The sequence below is a fragment of the Arctopsyche grandis genome, chromosome 6 (genome assembly GCF_051622035.1).
Source record: "Arctopsyche grandis isolate Sample6627 chromosome 6, ASM5162203v2, whole genome shotgun sequence".
Lineage (NCBI taxonomy): Eukaryota > Metazoa > Arthropoda > Insecta > Trichoptera > Hydropsychidae > Arctopsyche > Arctopsyche grandis.
The window spans coordinates 2369956-2395693 of record NC_135360.1 but is presented as its reverse complement, the minus strand read 5'-3'; the positions used below and the strand labels follow the sequence as shown (position 1 = coordinate 2395693).

The window sequence follows — 25738 nt, the reverse complement described above, 5'->3', positions numbered from 1 at the left end:
AGTAATCACCGAACCGTTTTTATTATGGCAGCCGAAGACGGTGTGAGGTGGCAACTCTGAACACGGCCGAGTTGGTCCCAACTCGCAGGAAGGTGACCGAACTCGACGATGTCATATAACGAGCCGCCACAGTGTCTTTGCCCTAGTTTGAACGAAGGTTTTTCGGCCAAGGTTGACTTTACATGTTCGTACAGGAAGCGATGATGCAATTGCACAGCTCGATTTCGATGGGGAAATAAATGAGATCATCGACTTCGATTCGGAATTGTACAAGTCTTACCATATTTCTACACTACATAGAATACTCTTTCTGGGTAAGCATTACTGCAGGGATGGATATAATGAAAGACACAATTTTCATAAGCTCAACCGATTTTTCATGCTTTTTGACATGCTCTGCCCATATCTTGTCATCATTTTGCTTGTCTAACATCTGTTAACAAGTGGAATCGCCAATTTGTTCCAGATGTTTCCTTATTTTGCAAACAGCCGTATAACTTACATCCTGTATTGTCGCGATTTTATGTTTATAAAACATTCTAGTTTTTATTAATGCTATAATGCTTGCATTTCTCTCTTTAAAAAGATATGCTTTTCGACTAATCTAAAATAATCTATTTAAGACTCACAAGTAATTTAAAACATAAATGAAAGTATTTTTTTTACAAATTAATCACTAACTTACCCTAAAAATATAGTAAATCTGCAACAAAAGAAAAAATCACGGTGTTAACGAAATAATAAAAAATCTTCGCAGAAACGCTTGTATATGCTTTACGTAATTCAGGAGCAAACTCATTTCTCTCATTTCACGTTTATTTTTGAAGACATTTTGAACGATAATGTTGTATTATTTTATGTTGGTGAATAGAGTAGCAAATAAGGATGAGCTTACAAAAAAAACTAGCCCAAAAGATCTTATTGTGAATTATTTATAACCTTTACAAATGGGCGCGAACGCGGTTCAATGAGGTAGCGTAATATTCTGTCCTGGGACTGTATGTACGATGGAAGGACGTTCAACGGATTTATGTACAAGATGTCAATTTCAATAAAAATAAATGTAATAGTTTCCTCAAAATTTCCGGGACAATTTAGCATTCATCCTGGATACGGGACAGTGATTCCAATTCCGGGACAATCCCGGCCAAACCGGGACGGTTGGCAACCTTAGCCATTATAAAGAAATGTATGCGTCAAACTTGTTGACAGCTGACAGTTGTGCCTAAACATATTTCGTTCACTAATATAAAATTACCCGTTCGCGGAACTCGTAAGCGAGTGCTGGAGAATCATTATCGAACTTTTGTCGAATAGCAGAAATGCTATTTTCTTAATATAATTATTATATCGTGTACGATTTTTGAAAAAAATCAATCAATATCGAGGGTCAAAGAATTTCCCGTTCTATAGTTATTGTTGAAAATTGTGCTGTCCAAGTAGCAATGGAGTGCAGACTATGTCTCTGCTCTGCTCCAGCAGAGTCCTTTGTCTCCATTCATGACGACCCTCATCTACCGGGATTGGCACAACGTATTCGGACCTGCTGTCGGCTGCCGGTTAGTTCCGTTACATTTAAACCATTGCTAATGTTAATTCACTAGTTCTCGTTATCTTCAACATCTTTCTGCTTTGCAGATTCGGAAAGGGGACCATCTGCCAAATATGATATGCCTCTCGTGTGTCAACAATTTGGAATTGCTCAATAGCTTTCGAAACGCTTGTTTTCAGAACGACACAACGTCGAGGGTGAAATTAGACAAGTATTTGAAAGTCAAGTCGGAGGAAGTTTGGCTGGAAGATTTAATATGGGAAGATTTGCCACTCAATATTTCTCATTCTCCAGACAATGGTGAAGTAAGTAAATGGGATTCGAGTGATTTAGATCGATTAGAATTTCCATTTAAAATGACATCTAATCACACTGTAAAAATGTTACACATGTTAAGTTGTATATCTTTCGGTTTATCTTTTAGACCCCTGGAAGAAAAATTACTTCAAGAGACAATATGGCAGCAATAATGGATACCGATAGACACATTCCATTACGAAAAGCTTTAGATACGATATGCTCTACACATTCTGAATTGGGCCATAAAATAGATTTCCAAGAAAACTCGTTTACTAATAAACACAATCTTGTGACACAGAAAAACTCATTCACGTCAAAACCCCAGCTCAGTACACACATGAAAATTCATAATGGGGTAAAGCCTTATAAGTGTGACATTTGTTCAAAAACATATACTACAAAACAATCTCTTAATGAACATATAAATACCCATAGTGGAATAAAGCCACACAAATGTAACATTTGTTTAAAATCATTTACTATGAAACGATCTCTTATTGAACATATTAGTATTCATACTGGGGTAAAGCCGCACAAATGTGAAATTTGTTCAAAAACATATACTACAAAAGGATCTCTTATTACACATATCAATGTTCATAGTGGGGTAAAGCCAAACAAATGTGACATTTGTTCAAAAACATTCTTTAGAAAATCACAACTTAGTGTACATATGCATATTCATACTGTGGTAAAGTCACACAAATGTGACATTTGTTCAAAAACATATAGCACAAAACGATCTCTTAGTGATCATATAAATACTCATAATGGGCTAAAGCCACATAAATGTAAAATTTGCTTAAAATCATTTAATTCGAAATCTCACCTAAGTGGACACATGAGAATACATACTGGGGTAAGGCCACACAAATGTCACATTTGCTTAAAATCATTCCTTAGAAAAAACAATTTCAGTGCACATATGGGTATTCATACTGCGGTGAAGCCACACAAATGTGACATTTGTTCAAAAACATATACTACAAAACGATCTCTTATTGAACATATTAATATTCATACTGGGGTAAAGCTATACAAATGTGACATTTGTTCAAAAACATATACTACAAAACGATCTCTTATTGAACATATTAATATTCATACTGGGGTAAAGCCACACAAATGTGACATTTGTTCAAAAACATTTAGTATGAAACGATGTCTTATTGCCCATACCAAGGTTCATAGTGGGGTAAAGCCACACAAATGTCACATTTGTTTAAAATCATTTACTGCTAAAGGATCTCTTATTAAACATACTAATAATATTCATACTGGGGTAAAGCTATACAAATGCGATATTTGTTCAAAAACATATAATACAAAACGATCTCTTATTGAACATATTAGTATTCATACTGGGGTTAAGCCACACAAATGTGACATTTGATCAAAAACATTTAGTAAGAAACGATGTCTTATTGCCCATACCAAGGTTCATAGTGGGGTAAAGCCACACAAATGTCACATTTGTTTAAAATCATTTCTTAGACAGTCTGATTTCAGTGCACATATAGGTATTCATACTAGAGTAAAGCCACTAAAATAGGGCTACCATACGTCCCGGTACACCAGGACATTCGGTTTTGAGGTCTTTGTCCCAATGTCCCTGTCCGAGAATCATTTGTCCAGGTCGATTTAAAATTAACGCATATTAAAATATATTTTCCGATAATTTTGCACATATAATGTATAATATTGTTGCGTCGGGGTGGGTGGAGGATCCAAGTAAAAGGCCAACAGTCGTTTCACAGCATTTATTGATGATTAAGGAGTTACACGTATTGCTAGTGTTCAATCCAGAATGAATTATATCGCCTACGTACCGCCTTATAAAGGGTAGATCTCTCAGGACGCCTAATCTGTTTACCTGTTGTATAGTCACGTATTCGGATATGTATTTCCAAGACATTGGGACTTCCCGTACCGATTCTGAGAAATAGCTAATAACGGTCATTGTTTAGCCTAAATGCACTTAGAGTCCAGATATAATCTTTGGAAGTAAGTGCATGCATTTAGTTAACCGATAACAGATATCCGTTGGTCTAAGTACAATTCGCTCAATCCACGGCGTACGTAACATTGCCTCCCTCTTAGGTCAAATCGTCCCGATTGACCAACAAATCATAACTGATAAATCTACAGTAGTTACATTTATCTCCGATATCCGTCACAGTTACATTTACAATTACAATCGTTATCTTTACAGTTACAATGGAAACAATGACATTTAAATTCTATTACCGTTACATTAACGTTACCTTTACAATTTAAATTCTGTTACAGTTAGATTAACGTCATCTTTACAATGGAAACAATTACATTAAACTTCCGGTATACTTCAATTTACGTCACCTTTACAATGGAAACAATTACATTAAACTTTCGTTACCCCTCAATTTACGCCTCCTTTACAATGGAAACAAAACATTTAAAATTTCATTACACTACGATTTACGTCACCTTTACAATGGAAACAGTTACATTAAACTTTCGTTACACTTCAATTTACGTCACCTTTACAATGGAAACAATTACATAAACCTTTCATTACACTTCACTTTACGTCACCTTTACAATGGAAACAATTACAGTAAACTTTCGTTACTCTTCAATTTACGACACCTTTACAATGGAAACAATTACAGTTATATTTCTAATCCCCTAAAATTAGTCATCCGATGTTCTACATTTGGAAATCAATATTTGTTAGCTCTTCGGTCCAAAATTTTCTCCCGTGGTTGGTCCATGTTGCTCGTATCACCAAAGTCCAAATTTGCTATGGCAGCCCCGTATTCCTGTCATGTGGCCCAGCATCCTGCTGCAGACCAACGTTCAACCCAGAACGTGCTCCAAAGCCATGTCCCACAAGAATCGCTCCCATCCTCACAAAAGTGACTTGGTCCATGTCTCTCGTGTCACCATCGTCCAAATTTGCTACGGTGGCCCAGTGTTCCTATGTCATGTGGCCCAGCATCCTGCTGCAGACCAACGTTCAACCCAGAACGTGCTCCAAAGCCATGTCCCACAAGAATCGCCACCATCCTCACAAAAATGACGGTTGACCCTGGAAAATGTGCACCCCTCAGTCTGCCACTCTGTTGGTGGTGCTTCTTTTCCGTTCCCTTGACCCTGGAAAATGTGCACACCTCAGTCTGCCACTCTGCTGGTTGTGTTTCTTTTCCGTTCCATTGACCTTGGCACCCAACAGTCTGCCACTCTGTTGAATGTGCTTCTTTTCCGTTCCATTGACCCAACTGAAATCCATTTCTTTCTGATGTATTTTCCCGTTACATCTGCGAGATGATCTAAGCACTGCTGCAACTGTCCATGTATTTTTTTAGGTACTCGTGTTTCCACTAGTTTCCAACTAGATTTTTTTCGATGTTGACGTATATCAATTGTTCCGCTCTCTCTCGTTGAAGTCGCGATCTGGCGTTTCTTCGGTTTCAAATGCCCTCACGTGGTTGATCCAAGTCGCTCGTTTCCCCAACGTTCAAATTTGTTACGGTGGCCCCGTCTTCCTGTCATGTGGCCCAGCATCCTGCTGCAGACCAACGTTCCACCCAGAACGTGCTTCCGTTGCCATTACCTCTGAAGCGGTGCCTCTATCCTCCCAAAAGTGACTTGATTGACTCCGCCGACTGACCAACCAACATTTATCCAATCTGATAAATGTGCCTCTCTGCCGTTGCATGGTTCCGATTGAATTCCATTTCAATCCGTTAACTTTCCGACTCTTCCAATTAGACTCGACTAGTTTCCAATTAGATTTTTTTTTCAGGTTGTTGACATCTGCCGTCAACAAACAGTTGAAGGGAATAGTGGCTTGTAATCGACATCTCTCAGTTGTAGTCGATCTCCGCTCCTCTTCTGACGACGATGCTTTCCCGTGGATCGTCGTCCCCAACAGCCGCTAATTCTTGGTACTTGCGGCGTAAGTGGACCGGTGAACTGCCCTCGTCCCGGTCGCCCTTTGGATGACTCTGCAATTGCCGGATGCTGCTCTCCGATGTTGCCCTTGACAACGCCTCAAGTTGTCCTCTCCCGGCAGCACTTGTACGAAACCTCCCGTTTCGTAACCTCCTTCCGTCATCCCGATGAATTCTTGGCGGCCACCGCCGATAATGTCAAAGTCGAGTTGCAGTGATATCTGCAATTCAACAACCGAATATGTGATGACCGATTCTGTGTGTTGCAGTGAAAACTGCATTTTTTTGTTTCGTGTCTCCATGGCTCGAACTCTCTCCTACAGCTCCCGAGGATGGCTTCGCTGTAGCTTCTCTTCCTTCGCTGGTGACTTTGTTCCACGGCCCATCTTGGATCCCACTTCTGACGACCAGTGTTGCGTCGGGGTGGGTGGAGGATCCAAGTAAAAGGCCAACAGTCGTTTCACAGCATTTATTGATGATTAAGGAGTTACACGTATTGCTAGTGTTCAATCCAGAATGAATTATATCGCCTACGTACCGCCTTATAAAGGGTAGATCTCTCAGGACGCCTAATCTGTTTACCTGTTGTATAGTCACGTATTCGGATATGTATTTCCAAGACATTGGGACTTCCCGTACCGATTCTGAGAAATAGCTAATAACGGTCATTGTTTAGCCTAAATGCACTTAGAGTCCAGATATAATCTTTGGAAGTAAGTGCATGCATTTAGTTAACCGATAACAGATATCCGTTGGTCTAAGTACAATTCGCTCAATCCACGGCGTACGTAACAATATCTTATATTGATACGCTTCTCCATGAAGTACCTGAATGGGGAAATGTTGAAAAAGCTAATAAACTGGGACATTTGACTTAAAACTGGTGACAATTCCAATTAATTGGGGCGTCAGACAACCCTAGGTTAAGTCACACAAATGTGACATTTATTCAAAATCATTCTTCACAAAAAAAAAACCTTTGTTCACATATGGTTATTTCTCCTGGGGTAAAGCCAGTGGTGTCACCCTAATGGTTTCCATGGGTTTCCGGAAACCCGTTGATAATCTAAAGTCATATAATTTTTGTCAAAAATTATGCAAATCTTGAAAATTCAATGAACTTTCATATAATAGTGCCTTGGACGTAATAAATGTATATATATATATATATATATATATATATATATATATATATATATATATATATATATATATATATATATTTATTTTTTGAAAATAATTTTATTGAAAAAAAATTTTGAAACCCGTTGTTCCAAAATTGGGGTGACAACACTGGGTAAAGCTACACAAGTGACATTTGTTCAAAAACATTCTTTAGAAAATTAAAACTTAGTTCACATATGGGTATTCATACTAGAGCAGTGCTACTCAAACTTTTTCAGCGTGCGGACCAGTATATATTTTTCAATAATTCTCACGGACAGGCATCATATTTTAAAATAAAAAGGTTATATATGTATATGATTGAAAACTTGTAAACAAATAAAAATAAAATAAAATCTAAGTAGTAAAATTTATTTTATTGAATTCAAAGAAGTACAATATGTATATACTTAGACAAAGATAAAAAATGAAAAAAAAAAAAAACTAATGAGACATACATATGAGCTTGTTTGTTATTAGATAACTTTTCCAGTTGTGGTTTAATCGAAGACAATGCCACACGCAATGGATCATAAATATCCACACTATTACGATATTTTGTTTTAATTATACTCATGGTTGAGAAACCAGTCTCGCAAAGGTAAGTTGATGCAAATGGTAAAAGAGTTTTCACTGCAAGTTCATAAATATATGCGAATTCTACTTTTAATTTGATCCAAAAGATTTTTTTTAATTCTTGATTTGCAGTCAGATCAATTAGTTTATCTTCCAAATTAGGTGATATATCATCATTCCATGGCAAAAATGGATTTCGTATCCATCCTTTTCATCTGGTGGAAAATAGAAATCGAATCGCTCTGATAAATTCGTCAAATGACAACTGATTATATCGCGCAAAGACGACATATTAAACTCCGTTTGAAACACGAATCTTCCATGTTTTTAGTTTTCGTTTCAACCCATCTGTATTGTCTGCCATTGTGAAACAAGATGATATTCTTCCTTGCATGGATAAGTTAAGGTCATTCAAACTGCAAAAAAATATCTGTCAAATAAGCTAGCTTGGCTATCCAGTCTATATTTTGAAATAGTTCTGACATAAGCAATTGTTTTATTTTTTTAAATTGCGTCTTTCTCCGCGGACCATAGTTTGAGTAGCACTGTACTAGAGTAAAGCCACAACAAACTTTTTCTTGAATTGTAATCGTAAGTGAAACAAAAAATAGGTTAGTAAAAAAAATAGAAACGTTTTACATCAAAACAGGTCATTTTGATCCCCTTATGTTTCTTATAATTTGTAAATTTTTGTATTCAGATTGAAGGTATGTACATAGAGAATCACGAAATGACTTTAATTTCCAAAATTATTAAAGGAAACATGAAAAAAGGCCTGAAATATCATCTGTTGCGATCCAAAATGACTTACTCGCTGGATATCATACATTGAAATATATATTTTTCAAATTTTAATATTGTGTTATTGTTTTTTTTTGTCATTATTATTTTAATTTTCTTATATTTTATCATTTTATTTTAAAATTTCATATTTATGGCATTCCATTTTATTACTACTTGATAAATCTTGTTTACTTGTTTCCATCCATAGTGGAGCTTTAGGCTAAGGCAATAGTTAAAAAGGTGATTTGCACCATTTTAAATCTCCACTATTAAAATCACATTAGAAAACACGTTTTATTACCGTTTACATGATTCTTTCACAATTGAAGTTCAAGACCCAATACCAGAAGCAAAAAATGAAAATTCTTCGAATGATATTTTACCTCATTTTGACAAAACTGAACTAGAAGATGATGAACATTCAGCGGTAAAATACAGAAAAGTAACCAAAGAAAATTTGTTGCATCAAGCCGATTGGATGCTGGCTAGATCCAACAAAATATTGTCACCTGTGAAAAATGGTTAAAAAAACGTTGTGGTTGGCGTAAGTCCATTTGATAAGGGCAGGGGAGACCCCGCCAATTTAATTGGGGTAGTAATGGAGATAGAAAATGGGAGATGCAAAGTGGGAACGAAATGGGGAGTAATTGAACAAAAATTGGAGCGAAATAGCCTCCATAAAACCCAATATAAACAATTAAAAGTTAGTGATGTGCCCAATGTAGAGGCTTCCATCAGGAAACTGGTAAGTCTCAATTCTGTGGGTACTGGCCAGGGTTATAAAAGGTGTCACTGTGTTAAAGGATGCCAGTCCGGAAGATGTGCATGTTACCGCAGTCAATTTGTCTGCAATTCTGCCTGTCACGGTGGCAGAAGTGATTTTTAAGTAATTTCATCATTTATTTAATTTTGGGTCAAACCAATTTGTTATATAAATATTATGTTTCATAAAATGAGCATGTTGTCATTTTCCCTACATTTTTAAGTTATCTTTGAATATGTTAATTTGTTTTGTATTTAGGCCAAAAAATTTATGTGATATGAATATTAGATATTATTATACTAATTTTTGAATATAATGACTGACTGTGTATGAATACACGGTCAGTTCCATTGGATTTTTGTGTAATTATCAACTACATGTTTTAAATGTATGTAGTCAAATTTGTGGGGCTGTTAAGATAAGTTTAATGTTAAATAACTCGTTTGCCACTTCTATCGCTCTTTTTGAAGTGGCCTCAAAAAACTAAATTTGGTTAATGAATTAGAAATAGATAAACTTTGGAAATCCACCAAGTTTTTGTCCTCTATAGTTAAGGTCTGATACTGTAAAAGGCCACATGACATTCTTCCTCCGTGGACCTCTCACACTGTTCAATAATCATTTTAACAATAACAATCATTTTCACAATAACAATCAGTACAATTGCAGTGTTCTGAAATTTTGTTTTAGGTTTTATTTTCCCCTTTATATCCACAAGCTATTTGCATTTCAATCATAATTGATAGTACATAATTTCTAGTGACCTTTACTTTTTATCATTAATTCTTTACACTGTAACAACTCCTGTGAAATACGCCAAATTTAAATTTGAGCAAATTCTATCTGTGACGGTGGAAAAAAGTTGAAAGAATTGTTAAATTTTTTAATGTGTAATGAAATTAAATATTTATAATATAATACTGATTTCTTCACAAGGTATAAAATTCCGACTGTTAAAATATTGATCAAAATGTTTAAAACTAACATTAATTTATGTATAAGTCATATGAGATGATCGAAACATATGTATGTAGTCATATTATACATAATAATACGTAAATTAAACATCCTTATTCAGCTGTCACTTTGACACTTGTCCACGCTGGCATGTTCTAAAAAACAACACCAGAGCGCTGCTGTCTATCTGCCGACTCCACGCTTTGAGCAGACAAATTCTTGCCGGATACATGCATTCGGCAAAGAATTTGCAGAATCCGCGAACTGGGCAACGTGCTTGCATTTTTCACGCATTCGGCAATTCTCTTGCCGAATGCGTGTAATAGACAATTTCACGGATTCGGTGTAACGTATATACCAATACCTATGTAACAACTACCCACTGAAACAAAAATGGTAATATACAAATTTCCGTGAATAATATAAACTGAATTGCTTAAAACAATTTTGATAGGACGATTCATCATCAACCAGCTATTTAAATTTACTTCATACTTTCAAAATAACATTTGATTATACATACTTCGACGATATAGTAAGATTTAAATACACAATTTTCAACAGTTTCCGAATATAAAATCTATTCCTAATCTAGACACATCCATGTAAATAGAAATATAGGATAGGGGCCCCCTCCCCAAAATCCCGATTTTCGAGTAACATTAATTAAAAATATTATGCATTTTTTTCAGGGACGTAATTGGGGGGGGGGGCATAGGGGGCACTCGACCCCCAAAATTAAGGAATAGTGTGAATTTAGAAAATATTATGAATTTAATGATTGATGAGATACTATGGATCTATGAATGCTACGTTTATTTCTTATGTATGTTACTTTTGGGTAACTAATAAAATAATCGCTACTATGTGCTTATTATTATTTCAAAGCAAGTATATTTTGGTTTTTAAGTGGTATGCCTTGGGTAAAATTTGTTCATCCTATGGAGCGAATCGATAGAAAGGTCCCCTTTACTTTATTTTATCTCAAAAACAGATGTGTAACGTTTATTTTTCCGAAAGTTCGTATATTTTTTGTTTTCAAGAAAAGTTTTAAATTAATATTTTACTGAATCGGTTCAATCACAAATGGTTTTATTTCTCGTATTTTTATTTTATTTGCAGACGTCCATTCTCTCACAAAACAACGAATGAGATAGATTTAAACTTCATGTGTAACGAATTCGGTCCAAAACAAGTTTTAGTTATTTAAAAAAATTGCTTTCTGACCAAAACCTTATCAAATTTAGTACATAAAGAATACAAATATAAACTTTCAGCTTGATACGTTCAGGGGTGTGGTAAAATTAAATTTTATTTAAATAAAATAAATAATTAAATTTTTTTTTAACTTTTAAGAGGAAAAAATCCCACTTCTGGTTAATTAAATTTAATGATTATTTTATTATATTTTCATCACATTGATACAAGGAATTATACATAAAATCGTGAAGAGCAGACATATTTAAAGGGTCGATTAAAATAGTGGAAGAAAAATCCGGTAAACTGCCAACAGGAGTAAACTGTCACTTTCGGTTAACGGGTGTTCACGAAATTTTACACACTCAGACACACAGGAGCCACACACATTTTTCTATATTATGTAAACGTGATCAGTGATCGATTCTGAGTTCGAATTTTCGCATGATCACAAAACTTTATCTATTGTTATTACGTACTTATGTACATAGATAAAGTGAAAAGACAGTCGGTAGAAATTAAGTTAATTGATAGTTTTTTAGTGTGACTCAGTTTGATGGTCGATTTTTGTTGACCATGTGAAAAAAATTTTCGCGCGGCGCTTTTTTCATTTTTTACATAATATTTTTTTATAATTATTTTTTCAAAAAATAAAAGCTTATTTTTTTCATATTTTATAACTCAATAAGGTGTATGCAAAGAATATTTTCCATTTTTATTCCGATATAAAAAAGTTGCCCAACCCAACCCCCCCCCCCAAGAAAAAATTGAAATGACGTCCCTGATTGTTTTCTACCGAAAGTAAAGCCGCTTTTATGCCGCATTCTTTTATGATGCATTATATTTACCTAGGACAAGGGTTAAAACGAAATATACAATGTAATTTATGAATCTATTTTGCTTTTGCCATTTTTCTTGTACCTAAATTTGTTTATTCCCATTTTTGAAATTTTCCCTTGATTTTTAGCGTGATGTAAAGAAAAAAAATTGTTATATGGGGAGGGGGGGGGACAAATTTTTTTAACCCTGGGTGGGCCCCCTATGACTCCTGGCATGCACTGATTTCAGTCCCAGTCCGCCACTGTATATATATATATATCCTATTCCAAGAGCTATCCGACTTCTTAATGAAATCGTTGCTGCCGAGACTGAATGTGATATTTTCCATCTTAGTGAGCGTAAATTGTCGGAAATTACTCTAACCCATTTATCTGGTAGTCTGCGCTCATCATTGTTTTCATGATTGATTGTGATTTATGAGTGAAATTTTGATTAACTCTCTTCCATTTGGGCCTTACAGGGATGTTTTGTATTTGTAGTTGTTTCTTACATATTTATTGAAACTGGCTGTAGGTGCAAGGCATTCCTTATGCTATATTTTATTTGATATTTTTACTTTATCTGTTATTATAAATGCTATTTTTTATGTATGTATGGATGTATTTATGTTTATGTTTAATTGTTATTTTGTTTTTTTTCTTTTTTGTGTTATATTTTTTGACCATTGTGGCGCTTTAGGAATTCCTGTTATGCCACAATGGTCTGTTTAAAATAAATAAATAAATAAATAAATAAATAAATATATATATATATATATATATATATATATATATATATATATATATATATATATATATATATATATATATATATATATATATATATACAGTGGCGGACTGGGACTGAAATCAGTGCATGCCAGGAGTCAAAGGGGGCCCCCCCAGGGTTAAAAAAATTTGTCCCCCCCCCCCCCCATATAACAAAATTTTCTTCTTTCCACCACGCTAAAAATCAAGGGAAAAAAATAAATGAAATTTTCAAAAATGGGAATAAACAAATTCAGGTACAAGAAAAATGGCAAAAGCAAAATAGATCCACAAATTTCATTGTACAGATATTTCGTTTTAACCCTTGTCCTGGGTAAATAGAATGCGGCATAAAAGCGGCTTTTACTTTCGGTAGAAAACAATCAGGAACGTCATTTCAGCTTTTTCTTGGGGGGGGGGCAGGCAAAGATTGGTCAAATTGAATTTTTTTTCAAAAAATCTTTTTTATATCAGAATAAAAATGGAAAATATCCTTTACCTTATTGACTTATAAAATATAAAAAAATATTATGTAAAAAGAGAAAAAAGCGCCGCAAGCGAAAATTTTTTTCCACAAATCTTCACATGGTCAACATTAATCGACCATCAAACTGAGTCATCAAAAAACTATCAATTAACTTAATTTCTACCAACTGTCTTTTCACTTTATCTATGTACATATGTAAGTACGTAATAACAATAGATAAATTTTTGTTTTGTTTTTCTTCAAAGCACATAACAGCGATTATTTTATTAGTTACCCAAAAATAACATATGTACATAAGAAATAAACGTAGCATTCATAGATCCATAGTATCTCATTAATCATTAAATTCATAATATTTTCTAAATTCACACTGTTCCTTAATTTAGGGGGGCAAGTGCCCCCCTATGGCCCCCCCAAATTACGTCCCTGAAAAAAATGCATAATATTTTCAATTAATGTTAATCGAAAATCGGGATTTTGGGGAGGGGGCCCCTATCGTATATTTCTATTTACATGGATGTGTCTAGATTAAGAATAGATTTTATATTCGGAAACTGTTTAAAATTGTGTATTTAAATCTTACTATATCATCGAAGTATAATCAAATGTTATTTTGAAAGTATGGAGTAAATTTAAATCGTTGTTTGATGATTAATCGTCTTATCAAAATTCCTTTAAGCAGTTCTGTTTATATTATTCACGAAAATTTGTTTATTCCCATTTATATTTCAGTAGTTAGTTGTTACATAGGTATTGGTATATACATAATATTGACGTTGGAAATGGGCCCACGCAAATTTTGAAACTTACACGATTCGAGCCTAATAAAAAAAGTTAACCGATCCTTGGGCTGTTAAAGCAGGTATTAGTTGTTTGTGTATATAGTAAGAAATTTGTTTTGTTGAAATACCCAAACTTTAGGTCCCAAAGTTGCAATATACTATAAATAGTTAAAAAGTTATTTACTTTTACTGAGGGCCCATATTTTCTAACTGATAGTGGGGCCCACATGCCATCGGGCATGTTCGCTTGTATGGCCAGTCCGCCACTGTATATATATATATATACACATACATACATACATACATGTCCGTTTTTATATATATTATAGCCAGCAGCATAGCCAGCAGCATAGCTCGGACGTTAAGCTTCTGCTTACCGTCAAGAAGGTGCCGGGTTCTATTCCTGAATGAAAATGAATTTTTCAGAGTATGCTGTTGGTCAGACCTGGATTTGTGACTCCAGGTTGATCGTTTCCTATCAGAGTTTGCCAATTTTCTCTGATTTCATTGTTGAAACGGTTCCCGGAAAAAAAATTGGCTAAAAATCCTTCCTACCTACTATGTCACCACTATTTGAAATTTGATGGATGTACAATAAAAATTTATGTACAATTCATAGATGTCTCGTTAATTTGCGAGTTTTTTCAGTGTCTCGCAATTCAACGACTTATAATAAAAAATGCTGCATTTGTATTTGTAATTGGCCAGGAAGGCGCATTGGGATTTTCCTGTAAGGCCTTCCTGGTATATATGTAATAATAAAATAATATGGTTAGGCGATCATTGGTCACAAAGCGCTCCCCCAAAAGTCTCTAAAATCTCTATAACGGAACATCTGGCGGCCGAAAAGTCCATTATACTAATGATAACTAAGTCCGCTTTAATGGTCAAGAAATTTGACCCTTAAAGCCCTTAACATGAGGTCACCCCCCCCCAGCGAATACTGTCTAAGAGACCCTTTCGTCGGAGAACGAGACGGTTGTTCCTGAATATCGCACAAGAACAACCGCACATCACTGTTTTAATAAAAAAAACCACACTGTACATAACCAAGTACAAAATAAACAACAACGCATGAGCACATAAAGCGCGCATGCTTTAGGAATAATTATAACTAATAATAACTAATGATAACTATCATACTAACAAAAACTCGAATGCCAACTATTCCGCATTCACGAATTTCATAGCAAAAATTTTCTTTGTCACCATCGCAATGTGACTAATAATCCAATTACCGTTTAATTATAATAAACTGAAAACATCATTCTATCGATATATCACTCTAGTTAATTTTATTTGAAATTCGTTTTGATCCGCATTCTAATTGGTAGTGACGAATATCTGTAAAAGATAAATGATCGGAAATTCTGATCAAAATTTCTCGGACGGTCACAAACGGCGTTTCGTAAGCAGAGCTGCCATCACAAAGAAATATATATGCGTCAAGCATGTTGACAGCTGACAGCAGTGCATAAACATATTTCGTTCACTAATATAAAATAACGCGTTCGTGGAGCTGGTAGGCGAGTGCTGGAGAATCGTTATCCAACTATTATTTTCTGCTATTTCCATAATATAATTATTATATCGTGTACGATTCGCAAAGGCGATTCTTGAAAAAAATCAATCAATATCTAGGGTCAAAGAATCTTCCGTTCTATAGTTATTGTTGAAAATTGTGCTGTCCAAGTAGCAATGGAGTGCAGACTTTGTCTCTGCTCTGCTCCAGCAGAGTCCTTTGTCTCCATCCATGATGACCCTCATCGACCGGGATTGGCGCAACGTATTTGGACCTGCTGTCAGCTGCCGGTTATTTACTTTACAATTGAACCATTGTTATTGTTAATTCGCTAGTCCTCGTAATCTTCAACATCTTTCTCATTTGCAGATTCGGAAAGGGGACCATCTGCCAGATATGATATGCCTCTCGTGTGTCAACAATTTGGAATCGCTCGACAGCTTTCGAATCGTTTGCTTTCAGAACGACACAACGTCGAGGGTGAAATTAGACAGGTATTTGAAAGTCAAGCCGGAGGAAGTTTGGCTGGAAGATTATATATGGGAAGATTTGCCACTCAACATTTCTCGTTCACCAGACGAAGGCGAAGTAAGTAAATGGGATTCGAGTGACTTAGATCGATTAGAATTTACATGTAAAATGACATCTAATCACACTGTAAAAATGTTAAGTTGTATATCGTTTGGTTTATATTTTAGACCCCTGGAAGAAAAATTACTTCGAGGGACAATATGGCAGCAATAATGGATACCAATAGACACATTCTAGCGGAAGAATTACCATTACGAAAAGCTTTAGATAAGAGTTGCTCTACACATTCTGAATTGGACCATAAAATAGATTTCCAAGACAACTCGTTTTCTAATAAACGCAATCTTGTGACACAGAAAAACACATTCACGTCAAAACCCCAGCTCAGTGCACATATGAACATTCATAATGAGGTAAAGCCTTATAAGTGTGACATTTGTTCAAAAACATATACTTCAAAACAATCTCTTAATGAACATATAAATACACATAAAGGGCTAAAGCCAAACAAATGTAACATTTGTCTAAAATCATTTAATTCGAAATCTCACCTCCGTAGACACAAGAGAATACATACTGGGGTGAGGCCACACAAATGTGATATTTGCTTAAAATCATTCCTTAGAAAATCTCACCTCAGTGAACATCTGAGAACACATACTGGGGTAAGGCCACACAAATGTGAGATTTGTTTAAAAACATATACTACAAAACAATCTCTTATTGAACATACTAAAATTCATACTGGGGTAAATCTACACAAATGTGACATTTGTTCGAAAACATATAATACAAAACGATCTTTTATTGAACATTTTAATATTCATACTGGGGTAAATCTATACAAATGTGACATTTGTTCAAAAACATATACTACAAAACGATCTCTTATTGAACATATTAGTATTCATACTGGGGTAAAGCCACACAAATGTACCATTTGTTTAAAAAACTATTCTTTGAAACGATCTCTTATTGTACATACCAAGATTCATAGTGGGGTAAAGCCACACAAATGTCACATTTGTTTAAAATCATTCCTTAGAAAATTTGATTTCAGTAAACATATGAGTATTCATACTGGGGTAAAGCCATATAAATGTGAGATTTGTTTAAAATCATTCCTTAGAAAATCCAATATCAATTCACATATGGGTATTCATACTGGGGTGAAGTCACACAAATGTGACATTTGTTTAAAAACATATATTACAAAACGATCTCTTATTGAACATACTTATATTCACACTGGGGTAAATCTACTCAAATGTGAATTTTGTTCAAAAACATATTCTACAAAACAATCTCTTATTGAACATACTAAAATTCATACTGGGGTAAATCTATTCAAATGTGACATTTGTTCAAAAACATATACTACAAAACGATCTCTTATTGAACATATTAGTAGTCATACTGGGGTAAAGCCACACAAATGTACCATTTGTTCAAAAACCTATTCTTTGAAACGATCTCTTATTGTACATACCAAGATTCATAGTGGGGTAAAGCCACACAAATGTCACATTTGTTTAAAATCATTCCTTAGAAAATTTGATTTCAGTAAACATATGAGTATTCATACTGGGTTAAAGTCACACAGATGTCACATTTGTTCGAAAACATATACTAAAAAATATTCTCTTATTGAACATATTAATTCTCATACCGGGGTAAAACCACACAAATGTCACATTTGTTCAAAAACATATACTACAAAACGATCTCTTATTGAACATATTAGAATTCATACTCGGGTAAAGCTACACTAATGTTACATTTGTTCAAAAACATACTGCAAAACGATATCTTATTGAACATATCAATATCCATCCTGGGGTAAAGCCACACAAATGTGACATTTGTTAAAAACCATCCCTGAGAAAATTTCAGTGCACATATGGGTATTCATACTAGAGTAAAGCCACTAAAATAGGGCTGCCATACGTCCCGGTTTTTGAGGTCTTTGTCTGAGAGTAATTTATCCCTTTCTATTTCAAATTTATGCATAAAAAAATATTTTCCGAATAATATGTATACTAGTAATAATATATATAATAATAATAATGATATACTTCTCCATTAAGTACCTGAACGGAAACATGTTGAAAAAACTATTGTATATTTAAGTGAAACAGGCATATTGTTGACGGATTCAATTTATGAGTGAATCACGTATTCAATTTATGATAATGAAGTCACCGAAGTAATTAATAGATGAAATAAAATGTTTATGTAAGGTTCTATTTGGTTTTATTCAATTGAATCGCCCATTAATCTATATTAATTTATTTTAGATTTTGTACAGACACGTTGTGTTGCGCAGTTTTTTAAAATAAAATTGAATGTAAATTAAAAAAAAAGTTTTTATTTTGGAGGCGGGGTATCGACAATTATGGCAGACCTACACTAAAATAGAAATGTTTTACCTCAAAACAGGTCATTTTGTTCCCCTCATGTTTCTTAAAATTTGTAAATTTTTGTATTCAGTTTGAAGGTATGTACATAGAGAATCACAAAATGACTTTAATTACCAAAATAAATGAAACTTGAACAAAATTACGATATATGTTAAAGAACGCTTCCATAATACAAATATCCCTTGCGAAATTGCTTTGAAAGTTCTCTTCTCATTTCCTTCAACTTACATACCTGTGCAACATTGACTTTTCCTCCATGAGCATTATTTATCAAGTCATCGAATCTTGCGTCCAACGGCTCTTAAGCATAATTTATAGTAATATTATACGATTATTATTATCTACTTGTCCCAAACATTATATGTACATATGTTTGTACATCAGCGACGTACAACCCCCAGTCTGAAATAACATCTGTTGCGATCCAAATTAATTTACTCGCTAGATATCATACATTTTTTTAATTATTATTTTGTTTTATTTTACTTTTTTTTCTTTCTCTATATGTACATTTTTATGTACTATTTTAATTTTGTTCAATGTGAAACTAAGAATGGGATTTATGGATTTTATTTTTGATTTTTACACTTTTGTTCATTTCTGATGTATTATTTTTCTTTTGTTACTTTTTTTTATTTTATTTTATCATGTTTTTCTGCTTTTGCTTTTTTCTTTTTATTTTATATTTTACTTGTTTTATCTTTGTATTTTACTTATTTCGTCTTTGTTTTTTCTTTATCAAATGTAGGTCATTGTGGCGCATTAGGTTCTTCCTGTAATGCCTCAATGGTTCAAAACTATAAATAAAAAAAATATACATATTTTTCAAATTTTGTTATTATAAAAGTGCTATTGTTTTTTTTGTGTCATTATTATTTAAATTTTTCATATTTATGACATTCCATTTTATTACTATTTTTTGATAAATCTTGTTTTCTTCTTTCCGGCCATAGTGGAGCTTTAGGTAGGGTTACCGTTCGTTCCGGAAACGAAAAACAAAAAATAGTGTGGTCAGAACACTATCTCAATAAACATGTTTCAATAGAAAAAACTCAATATTAACAGTGTAGTATAAACAGTGGGAAAAAATCCCATGTTAAAATACGTACTTTTGATTTGAACTGGATGACTACTTAGAGAGATTTGAAAGCTGAAAAGTACTACAAATCGAAGATAAAATACCCGACTATAGATTCCAATATTCATTTTGAACAGGAAATTGCCAGATTTTGAGACATCGACCGTACAACACCAAGGTATAGAAAAATCGCGCGATTTAAAATACACATATCTTTGAAACTCCACCCAAACAACATTTTTTATTACCAGATTCGTTTTTACTGGGCATAGATCTATAAGAAAAGTCATATCTCGTCTCTGAACCATTTTTCGTGTCGAACAGTGTTATCAAATGTTTATGACAGCATGGAAATATATTTTTTTATAATTTTAGTAATCATGTCTCTCTTAAACTTTTTGTTAAATATTTTTTCTAAAATTCGTTTTAAAAGAACACGACAACGTAAATTTAAATTTTTAAGTTGTATTTTTATTAAATTCCAATAGCTCTTAATATTTATTTTTAGGTATTTTTATACACATTTGTATTTAATTATCAATGGTCTTTTTTAAAATGAAAATTATATTGGATATATTATTAAACTATTCATCGATATTTTTTGATAGTTTCAATCACTTGAACAAAAATGTATCTTAAGTTTTAACATACTACTTACATGTTATTTAAAAAATATGCAATTTATTTTCATTATTAGCGTTTGTGCAAGCGAGACCGCTCGAGTTAGTACGTTTAGATAAAAAAAATATATTGGGATAGAAAACCAAGCAAATAAACGCAAAATAGCACAGAGAAAAAATCCGTAAAAAAAATATATTTTTGACTTTTAAAATTTGCTAGACAATTAATTATAAGTTTTTTAAAACAATAAAAAATCACAATCAATAGAAAAAAAATCTGACTATTGATTCTAATACTCACTTTGAGCACAACTATACTAGATTTTGAGTTAAAAACCGCAAAAGCCAAAAAGTGTAAAAACCGCGCATTTTTTTAAACGCTCATATCTCTTAAACGATCACCAACCAACAAAAATTATTATCATATTCTAATTCAGTGGGTTAAACTTAGTAAAGATTGGTTAGTCTCCGCTCTGGTATTTTTTTTTGTTGCTCAGTGTAACAGTTATCTAATTAAATTAAACGAAAAAATTTTTCCTCCACCAAAATGTCCCGACGGGGTATTGGGAAAATATGGCAACCCTAAATTAGGCCAATATCAATTCCAAAATGGCCCCCCACCTCCTCCATTTCCTGGATCCGCTAGTGTACATATGTACAGTCAGGGCCGACAAGAGGGGAGGGGAGAAAGGGTATACAAATAACCTGGGCCCGGCTTTCGAAGGAGGCCCGAGGCCCCCGCAAATAATATGTACATTTTTAGCAAAAGTATAAAAGCAATATTTGGACATTAAACTCTAAGGGCTTTTTGAACACTAAACAAAATGGTATAACTGTTTTCGAGTAACGGATTTTACCTACTTATGGAGGAGAACGAGAACGAGAACGATAAAGTGCAACGGGTGAGTAATATGACTAATAATAGTATCCTACTGTAGGAATCTCGTCGTCGTCATCGTCATCGAAACATTCGAGAATATTCCGCAACAACAAACTACATTCCCGAAAACCAGACGTCGTACACCTGCAGTCATTATATTAAACTCAAGCGGAACGCCCCTACCAGTCGAGTGGAACCAAAACGGTCGAAACACGCCGCCACCATTAAACCACATCGAGCGGAACGGCGCCAATCATTCCAGAAAATTCTACGCCTCGACAAAAGTGCATTCCTCGTTCACGCATCAACAACCACATGCGCTTACGCATCAACAACCACTTCCATCAATCGTTCCAGAAAATTCTACGCCTCGACAAAAGTGCATTCCTTTCTTACGCATCAACAAACCACCACCATCGGTCAGGCGATTCCAGAAACACTATAAAAGGAGGTACAACCCAAACAACGCCAGTCGACCCACAGCAGCAAGCGTCGACACACAGCAGCAGACCAGTCAACATACAGCTCCTGACCAGCCACCACTACACTACGCGGACTTGGAAGATCAACCAGCCGGACGAGCCAGCAACACACTGCCGTATCCAGAGACCTTCCGAACATAGCCGAACAACGAGCCAGCAACACACTGCCGCATCCAGAGACCTTCTGAACATAGCTGAATGCCGAGCCAGCGACACTCTACCATATCCAGAGACCGCTGAACGACATACTTTTGCCCACAAATACCATACCTTTGTACAACCATAGGCAAACAATAAAACTTTATAAAACTAGCACAACAGTGTTTCGTTAGGCCGGGATACGGTCAACACATCGCTACCCCGCCTACACTACCATAAAAATAAACCACACAAACTAGTGACGAGAAAACAAACAAAAATTCACGCGTTCATATATGTATGCCTTAGGGAAAAATTTCGGCGAGTGCGAAAAGTATTTCAGTTGAACTTTCAATGGTGTGTATATGGCGATAGGTGGGGATGGGCGTTTGGGACAATAGTATTTCAGTCAAATTTTCTACCTGCGCGTACGAGAATTTGTGGGGACGGGCGAGAATTCAAACCGGTTTCTGGGCGGATCGCAGTGGCGAATTGTCCATAGTGGGTTGCGACAATAGCCAAATTTTCCCGTGCGGGTACCGCTTTCGAGCAACCTTTCCGGTCACCATTTTAGAACATTCGGTATATTTAGTACATTTAGGTACATTCGTTACCAACTTGACGCATAAACACACTGACTAGATTTGAGAACATTGCGGCTTGATTTCCCCGGAGCCGAGGCGCCAAAATACAACTTTTGCCATGAAAATCGCGAATATGGAATATTTGGCACTCGAGTTCTCGTTAGTATGATAGTAATCGTTAGTGTGATGGATTTTTCGACTGTTCCCTTACAGAGATTTTAGTAACTTTTGGACGAGCGCTTTGTGGGCAATAATCACCGAGCCGATTTGAAGTTACTTGAAACATTTACAGTACGCAACAAATTCTCTGGAGTAAGAATATTAATTCTAATGTACAATTCTCTGGACATCGTAATTTGTTTCGAAACAATATAAAAGTATTAGTACTAAAGTCATTTGAAATGAAAATATGTATATCTAATGCTCCCGGGTGTAAAATATTAACCAGTGACTTAGGAAAAATAATAATATTCATTTGGGGATTCAACATAAGTACGAAGGATATATCATGAAATATCTGTATTTTGCCCATATTAATTGGTTCGGTGATTACTGATCACAAAATACTCGTCACAAAGTCACTAAAATCTCTATAACGGAACATCTGGTAGCCGAAAAGTCCATCATACTAACGATAACTATCATACTAGCGAGAACTTGAGTGCCAAATATTGTGTATTGCGATTTTCATGGCGATAATTGTCTTTGTGACTATCGCAAAGTGACGAATAGTCCAAATACTATATTAATTATCGTATTCCTTCCCCCCCCCTCTCTTCACGTTACGTTTATGCAAGAATGTTGGCGATATTTATAGTTTTTTAAATCGATTTTTTTTTTTGGAGGGAAATTTAAACTATTTGGATTGCATTTGCAACTCGATGTTATCAACACATATCATAACTTTTACGATTCATCCCAATCCGTTGAGCGGCTTATGAGACAATTGAAGACAATTGAAAAAAAAAAGAGAAGACCTAAAATTTAATACACATTATTTAAATCTCGAGTTCAAATTTTCGTATTTATAAACGAAAATAAAATGAGCTAGCATTGGAGCAATGCATTTGGTATATAATATAATATTATAGATAAGATTTAAAACCAGTATCAACAATCCTTCTTCTATTTTCAATAGTCGGTTGTTTTTCCACTATCATTGAAATTACATACATACCTTGAAGAAAATACAAATAAATTTTTCAGTTATTATTCAATTCTTATTAATTGCTTACTTTAGATTTTATTCCTTTTGAGTGCAAAATATGCATGGCGGATTTGAGTAGTTTGTCGAATTATATTATCGATGATCTTAATTTTAATTTCAAAATGTGCTAGAAGACGATTATTTTAATATCGGATGAGTGGTTATTTCCATGCGGTTTTTCGTTATTATTGTAAAAACATATTTTTTCCGTAGTATAAAGCCACATTCGCGTAAATAATCAAGCGCTAACCCTTTACCCGTAAGTTCGTTTCAAAAAACTCGAAAAACTGTTTTTATTCCTGCAAAATATGTGAATATCGCTTTTACAATTTAATTATTGAAATTTCATAAATCAAAATCCAAATACCAATCCAGACACAATATCACTATTAAATATTTTTGTTTTTTTAAAGATAACGTTTATTACAAAATTGAAAGGGAATAAAAATAAATTCAACCTTTTCAATGATTATGAATACATAAATAAATAAAATAATTTAACGTTACTTTGTTTATTTTAACCTTATTTTAATTACCTTAAAAATAAAATCGTTGACTTGCACGTATTTACATGTGCTTAAATATTTATTTTTATTTCAATTTTTACTCTCATTTTTTTATTAACCCTCCAGAGACGAGAGATTTTTTTCATTAATAAAAGAATATTTCAACCATATTTCTTTGACAAATATTCATCTTAATCAAGCAAAAATAATAAAAAAAAAAAATTATAGCGCTTTCAGGTAAAAATCCATGTAGCCATATGGCTACGCTCGTCGTTACAGGGGGCGTGTCAGTAATTCCGCGCGACAACAGATCGCAATACGCGAGACGAATATTCTGCCCTCCAAAATATTTTTAGATAAAAGAAAAAAATCCAAGATGCCTTTAGTTATGTGCTTAGTTTATTTATAACCCCATATATATATATATATATATATATATATATATATATATATATATATATATATATATATATATATATATATATATATATATATATATTTTATTTTTTTCATAAAATCAATATATTTTTTTTATAAAATCAGTATATTTTGTCAGATACAAAATATACCTGCAAGCTAAGGGTTTGAGTAAAAACAATAATTCGGTGAATTGTTACAAACATACCACACCCCAAAACATCGGAATTTTGACCAATTTGACCAATACCAAACCCTTAAAAATAATCATTATATATGTAGGTACTTTGAAGGACCAAGGAGAAATAAAAAGCAACCATTTACATAAAAGAAAACATTTATTTAATATATATGATCTAAATCTCCATCAATCCATATGCGTGTTGTACTCGCATCGTAGCTCGTAAAGTTGTCGTTTCCTCCGACCTGTCTCCCTCTAATTCGCATTTCTGCATTTGCAGCAAGTTGACGACGACTAAGATTATTTACAAGACCGCCATCATCTTCTTCGGCACTGTCTTCATCGGTCAATACGTTCGATTCGGGAGGACAAATAAATATATCCGTTTCCATCTCCATCTCCATATCGAGCAAATCGTCATCGTCAGTCCCAGGTTCTTCTAACAAATTTAATATGTCTCCAACAGTTAAGTCTACATTAGATCTGAAATGGGCCCAAAAATTGGCGTTAGATTTTGTGTATATATAACAAAAAAACATCAAAAACATCGAACAGTAATCAAAATAATTTGACACGGGAAAAGACTAGCGTAGACATATGGATACGCAAGCATTTGGGATTGAATTATAGCTATACAATACATATTTGAAAGCACCTAAGTATGTACATTTATAGCACTACACATTGACATAATAAATGTATTCATAAAAGTAATGAAAGGCATTTAAAAGTTTAAAAATAAATGCACTTACGTTTTCGAACAGTCCATTTTTGGTTAAAAATTTCAACCGCAAATTGTAACTCCTCTCTTTGTTTCTGGTAGCTGTTCCCTCCACTGTAGCACATCAATATCTGTTAAGCGTATCCAAAGGGACAAAACTCGCGCAAAAAAAACCGTAATCAGGTATAAGTGGGGGCGCTGGGGATTTAGTTTCGCCATTGCATATACTGTTGCCGTATGGCTACGTACGTACTTGGAGGGATATATATGTTTGTGTATGAAATTCTTATCCATGTACTATGAATGTACTTACTTTTTATTTATACCTATTTCACTACCAATAATTCGATATATTGGGTAAATGGCAAT

General features: G+C 34.1%; 3 protein-coding genes across 3 annotated transcripts in view; all 3 read left to right on the top strand.

Annotated features, from left to right (window-relative positions):
• Positions 1-25738, top strand: part of LOC143913579 (uncharacterized) — a 346453-nt gene that overhangs the window by 318862 nt on the left and 1853 nt on the right. The window lies entirely within an intron of this gene.
• LOC143913522 (uncharacterized) lies at positions 1194-6753 on the top strand. The gene is made up of 3 exons (XM_077433369.1): positions 1194-1559; positions 1639-1857; positions 1977-6753. Exons 1-3 carry the CDS (start codon positions 1446-1448, stop codon positions 3243-3245), a joined length of 1602 nt encoding a protein of 533 aa, XP_077289495.1. The 5' UTR covers positions 1194-1445; the 3' UTR covers positions 3246-6753.
• Positions 15506-22395, top strand: LOC143913800 (uncharacterized). Its single transcript, XM_077433804.1, has 5 exons — positions 15506-15894; positions 15974-16192; positions 16303-17892; positions 21123-21155; positions 22129-22395. Exons 1-5 carry the CDS (start codon positions 15781-15783, stop codon positions 22393-22395), a joined length of 2223 nt encoding a protein of 740 aa, XP_077289930.1. The 5' UTR covers positions 15506-15780.

What these genes read in the sequence shown, in the direction of transcription:
- LOC143913522 (XM_077433369.1), top strand. Translation starts at nt 1,446, where the DNA reads ATGGAGTGCAGACTATGTCTCTGCTCTGCTCCAGCAGAGTCCTTTGTC. An exon ending in GGACCTGCTGTCGGCTGCCG is followed by an intron (nt 1,560 to 1,638) that starts GTTAGTTCCGTT and finishes TCTGCTTTGCAG; the next exon opens with ATTCGGAAAGGGGACCATCT. An exon ending in ATTCTCCAGACAATGGTGAA is followed by an intron (nt 1,858 to 1,976) that starts GTAAGTAAATGG and finishes TTTATCTTTTAG; the next exon opens with ACCCCTGGAAGAAAAATTAC.
- LOC143913800 (XM_077433804.1), top strand. Translation starts at nt 15,781, where the DNA reads ATGGAGTGCAGACTTTGTCTCTGCTCTGCTCCAGCAGAGTCCTTTGTC. An exon ending in GTTCACCAGACGAAGGCGAA is followed by an intron (nt 16,193 to 16,302) that starts GTAAGTAAATGG and finishes TTTATATTTTAG; the next exon opens with ACCCCTGGAAGAAAAATTAC. An exon ending in AGAACGATAAAGTGCAACGG is followed by an intron (nt 21,156 to 22,128) that starts GTGAGTAATATG and finishes ATATGGCGATAG; the next exon opens with GTGGGGATGGGCGTTTGGGA.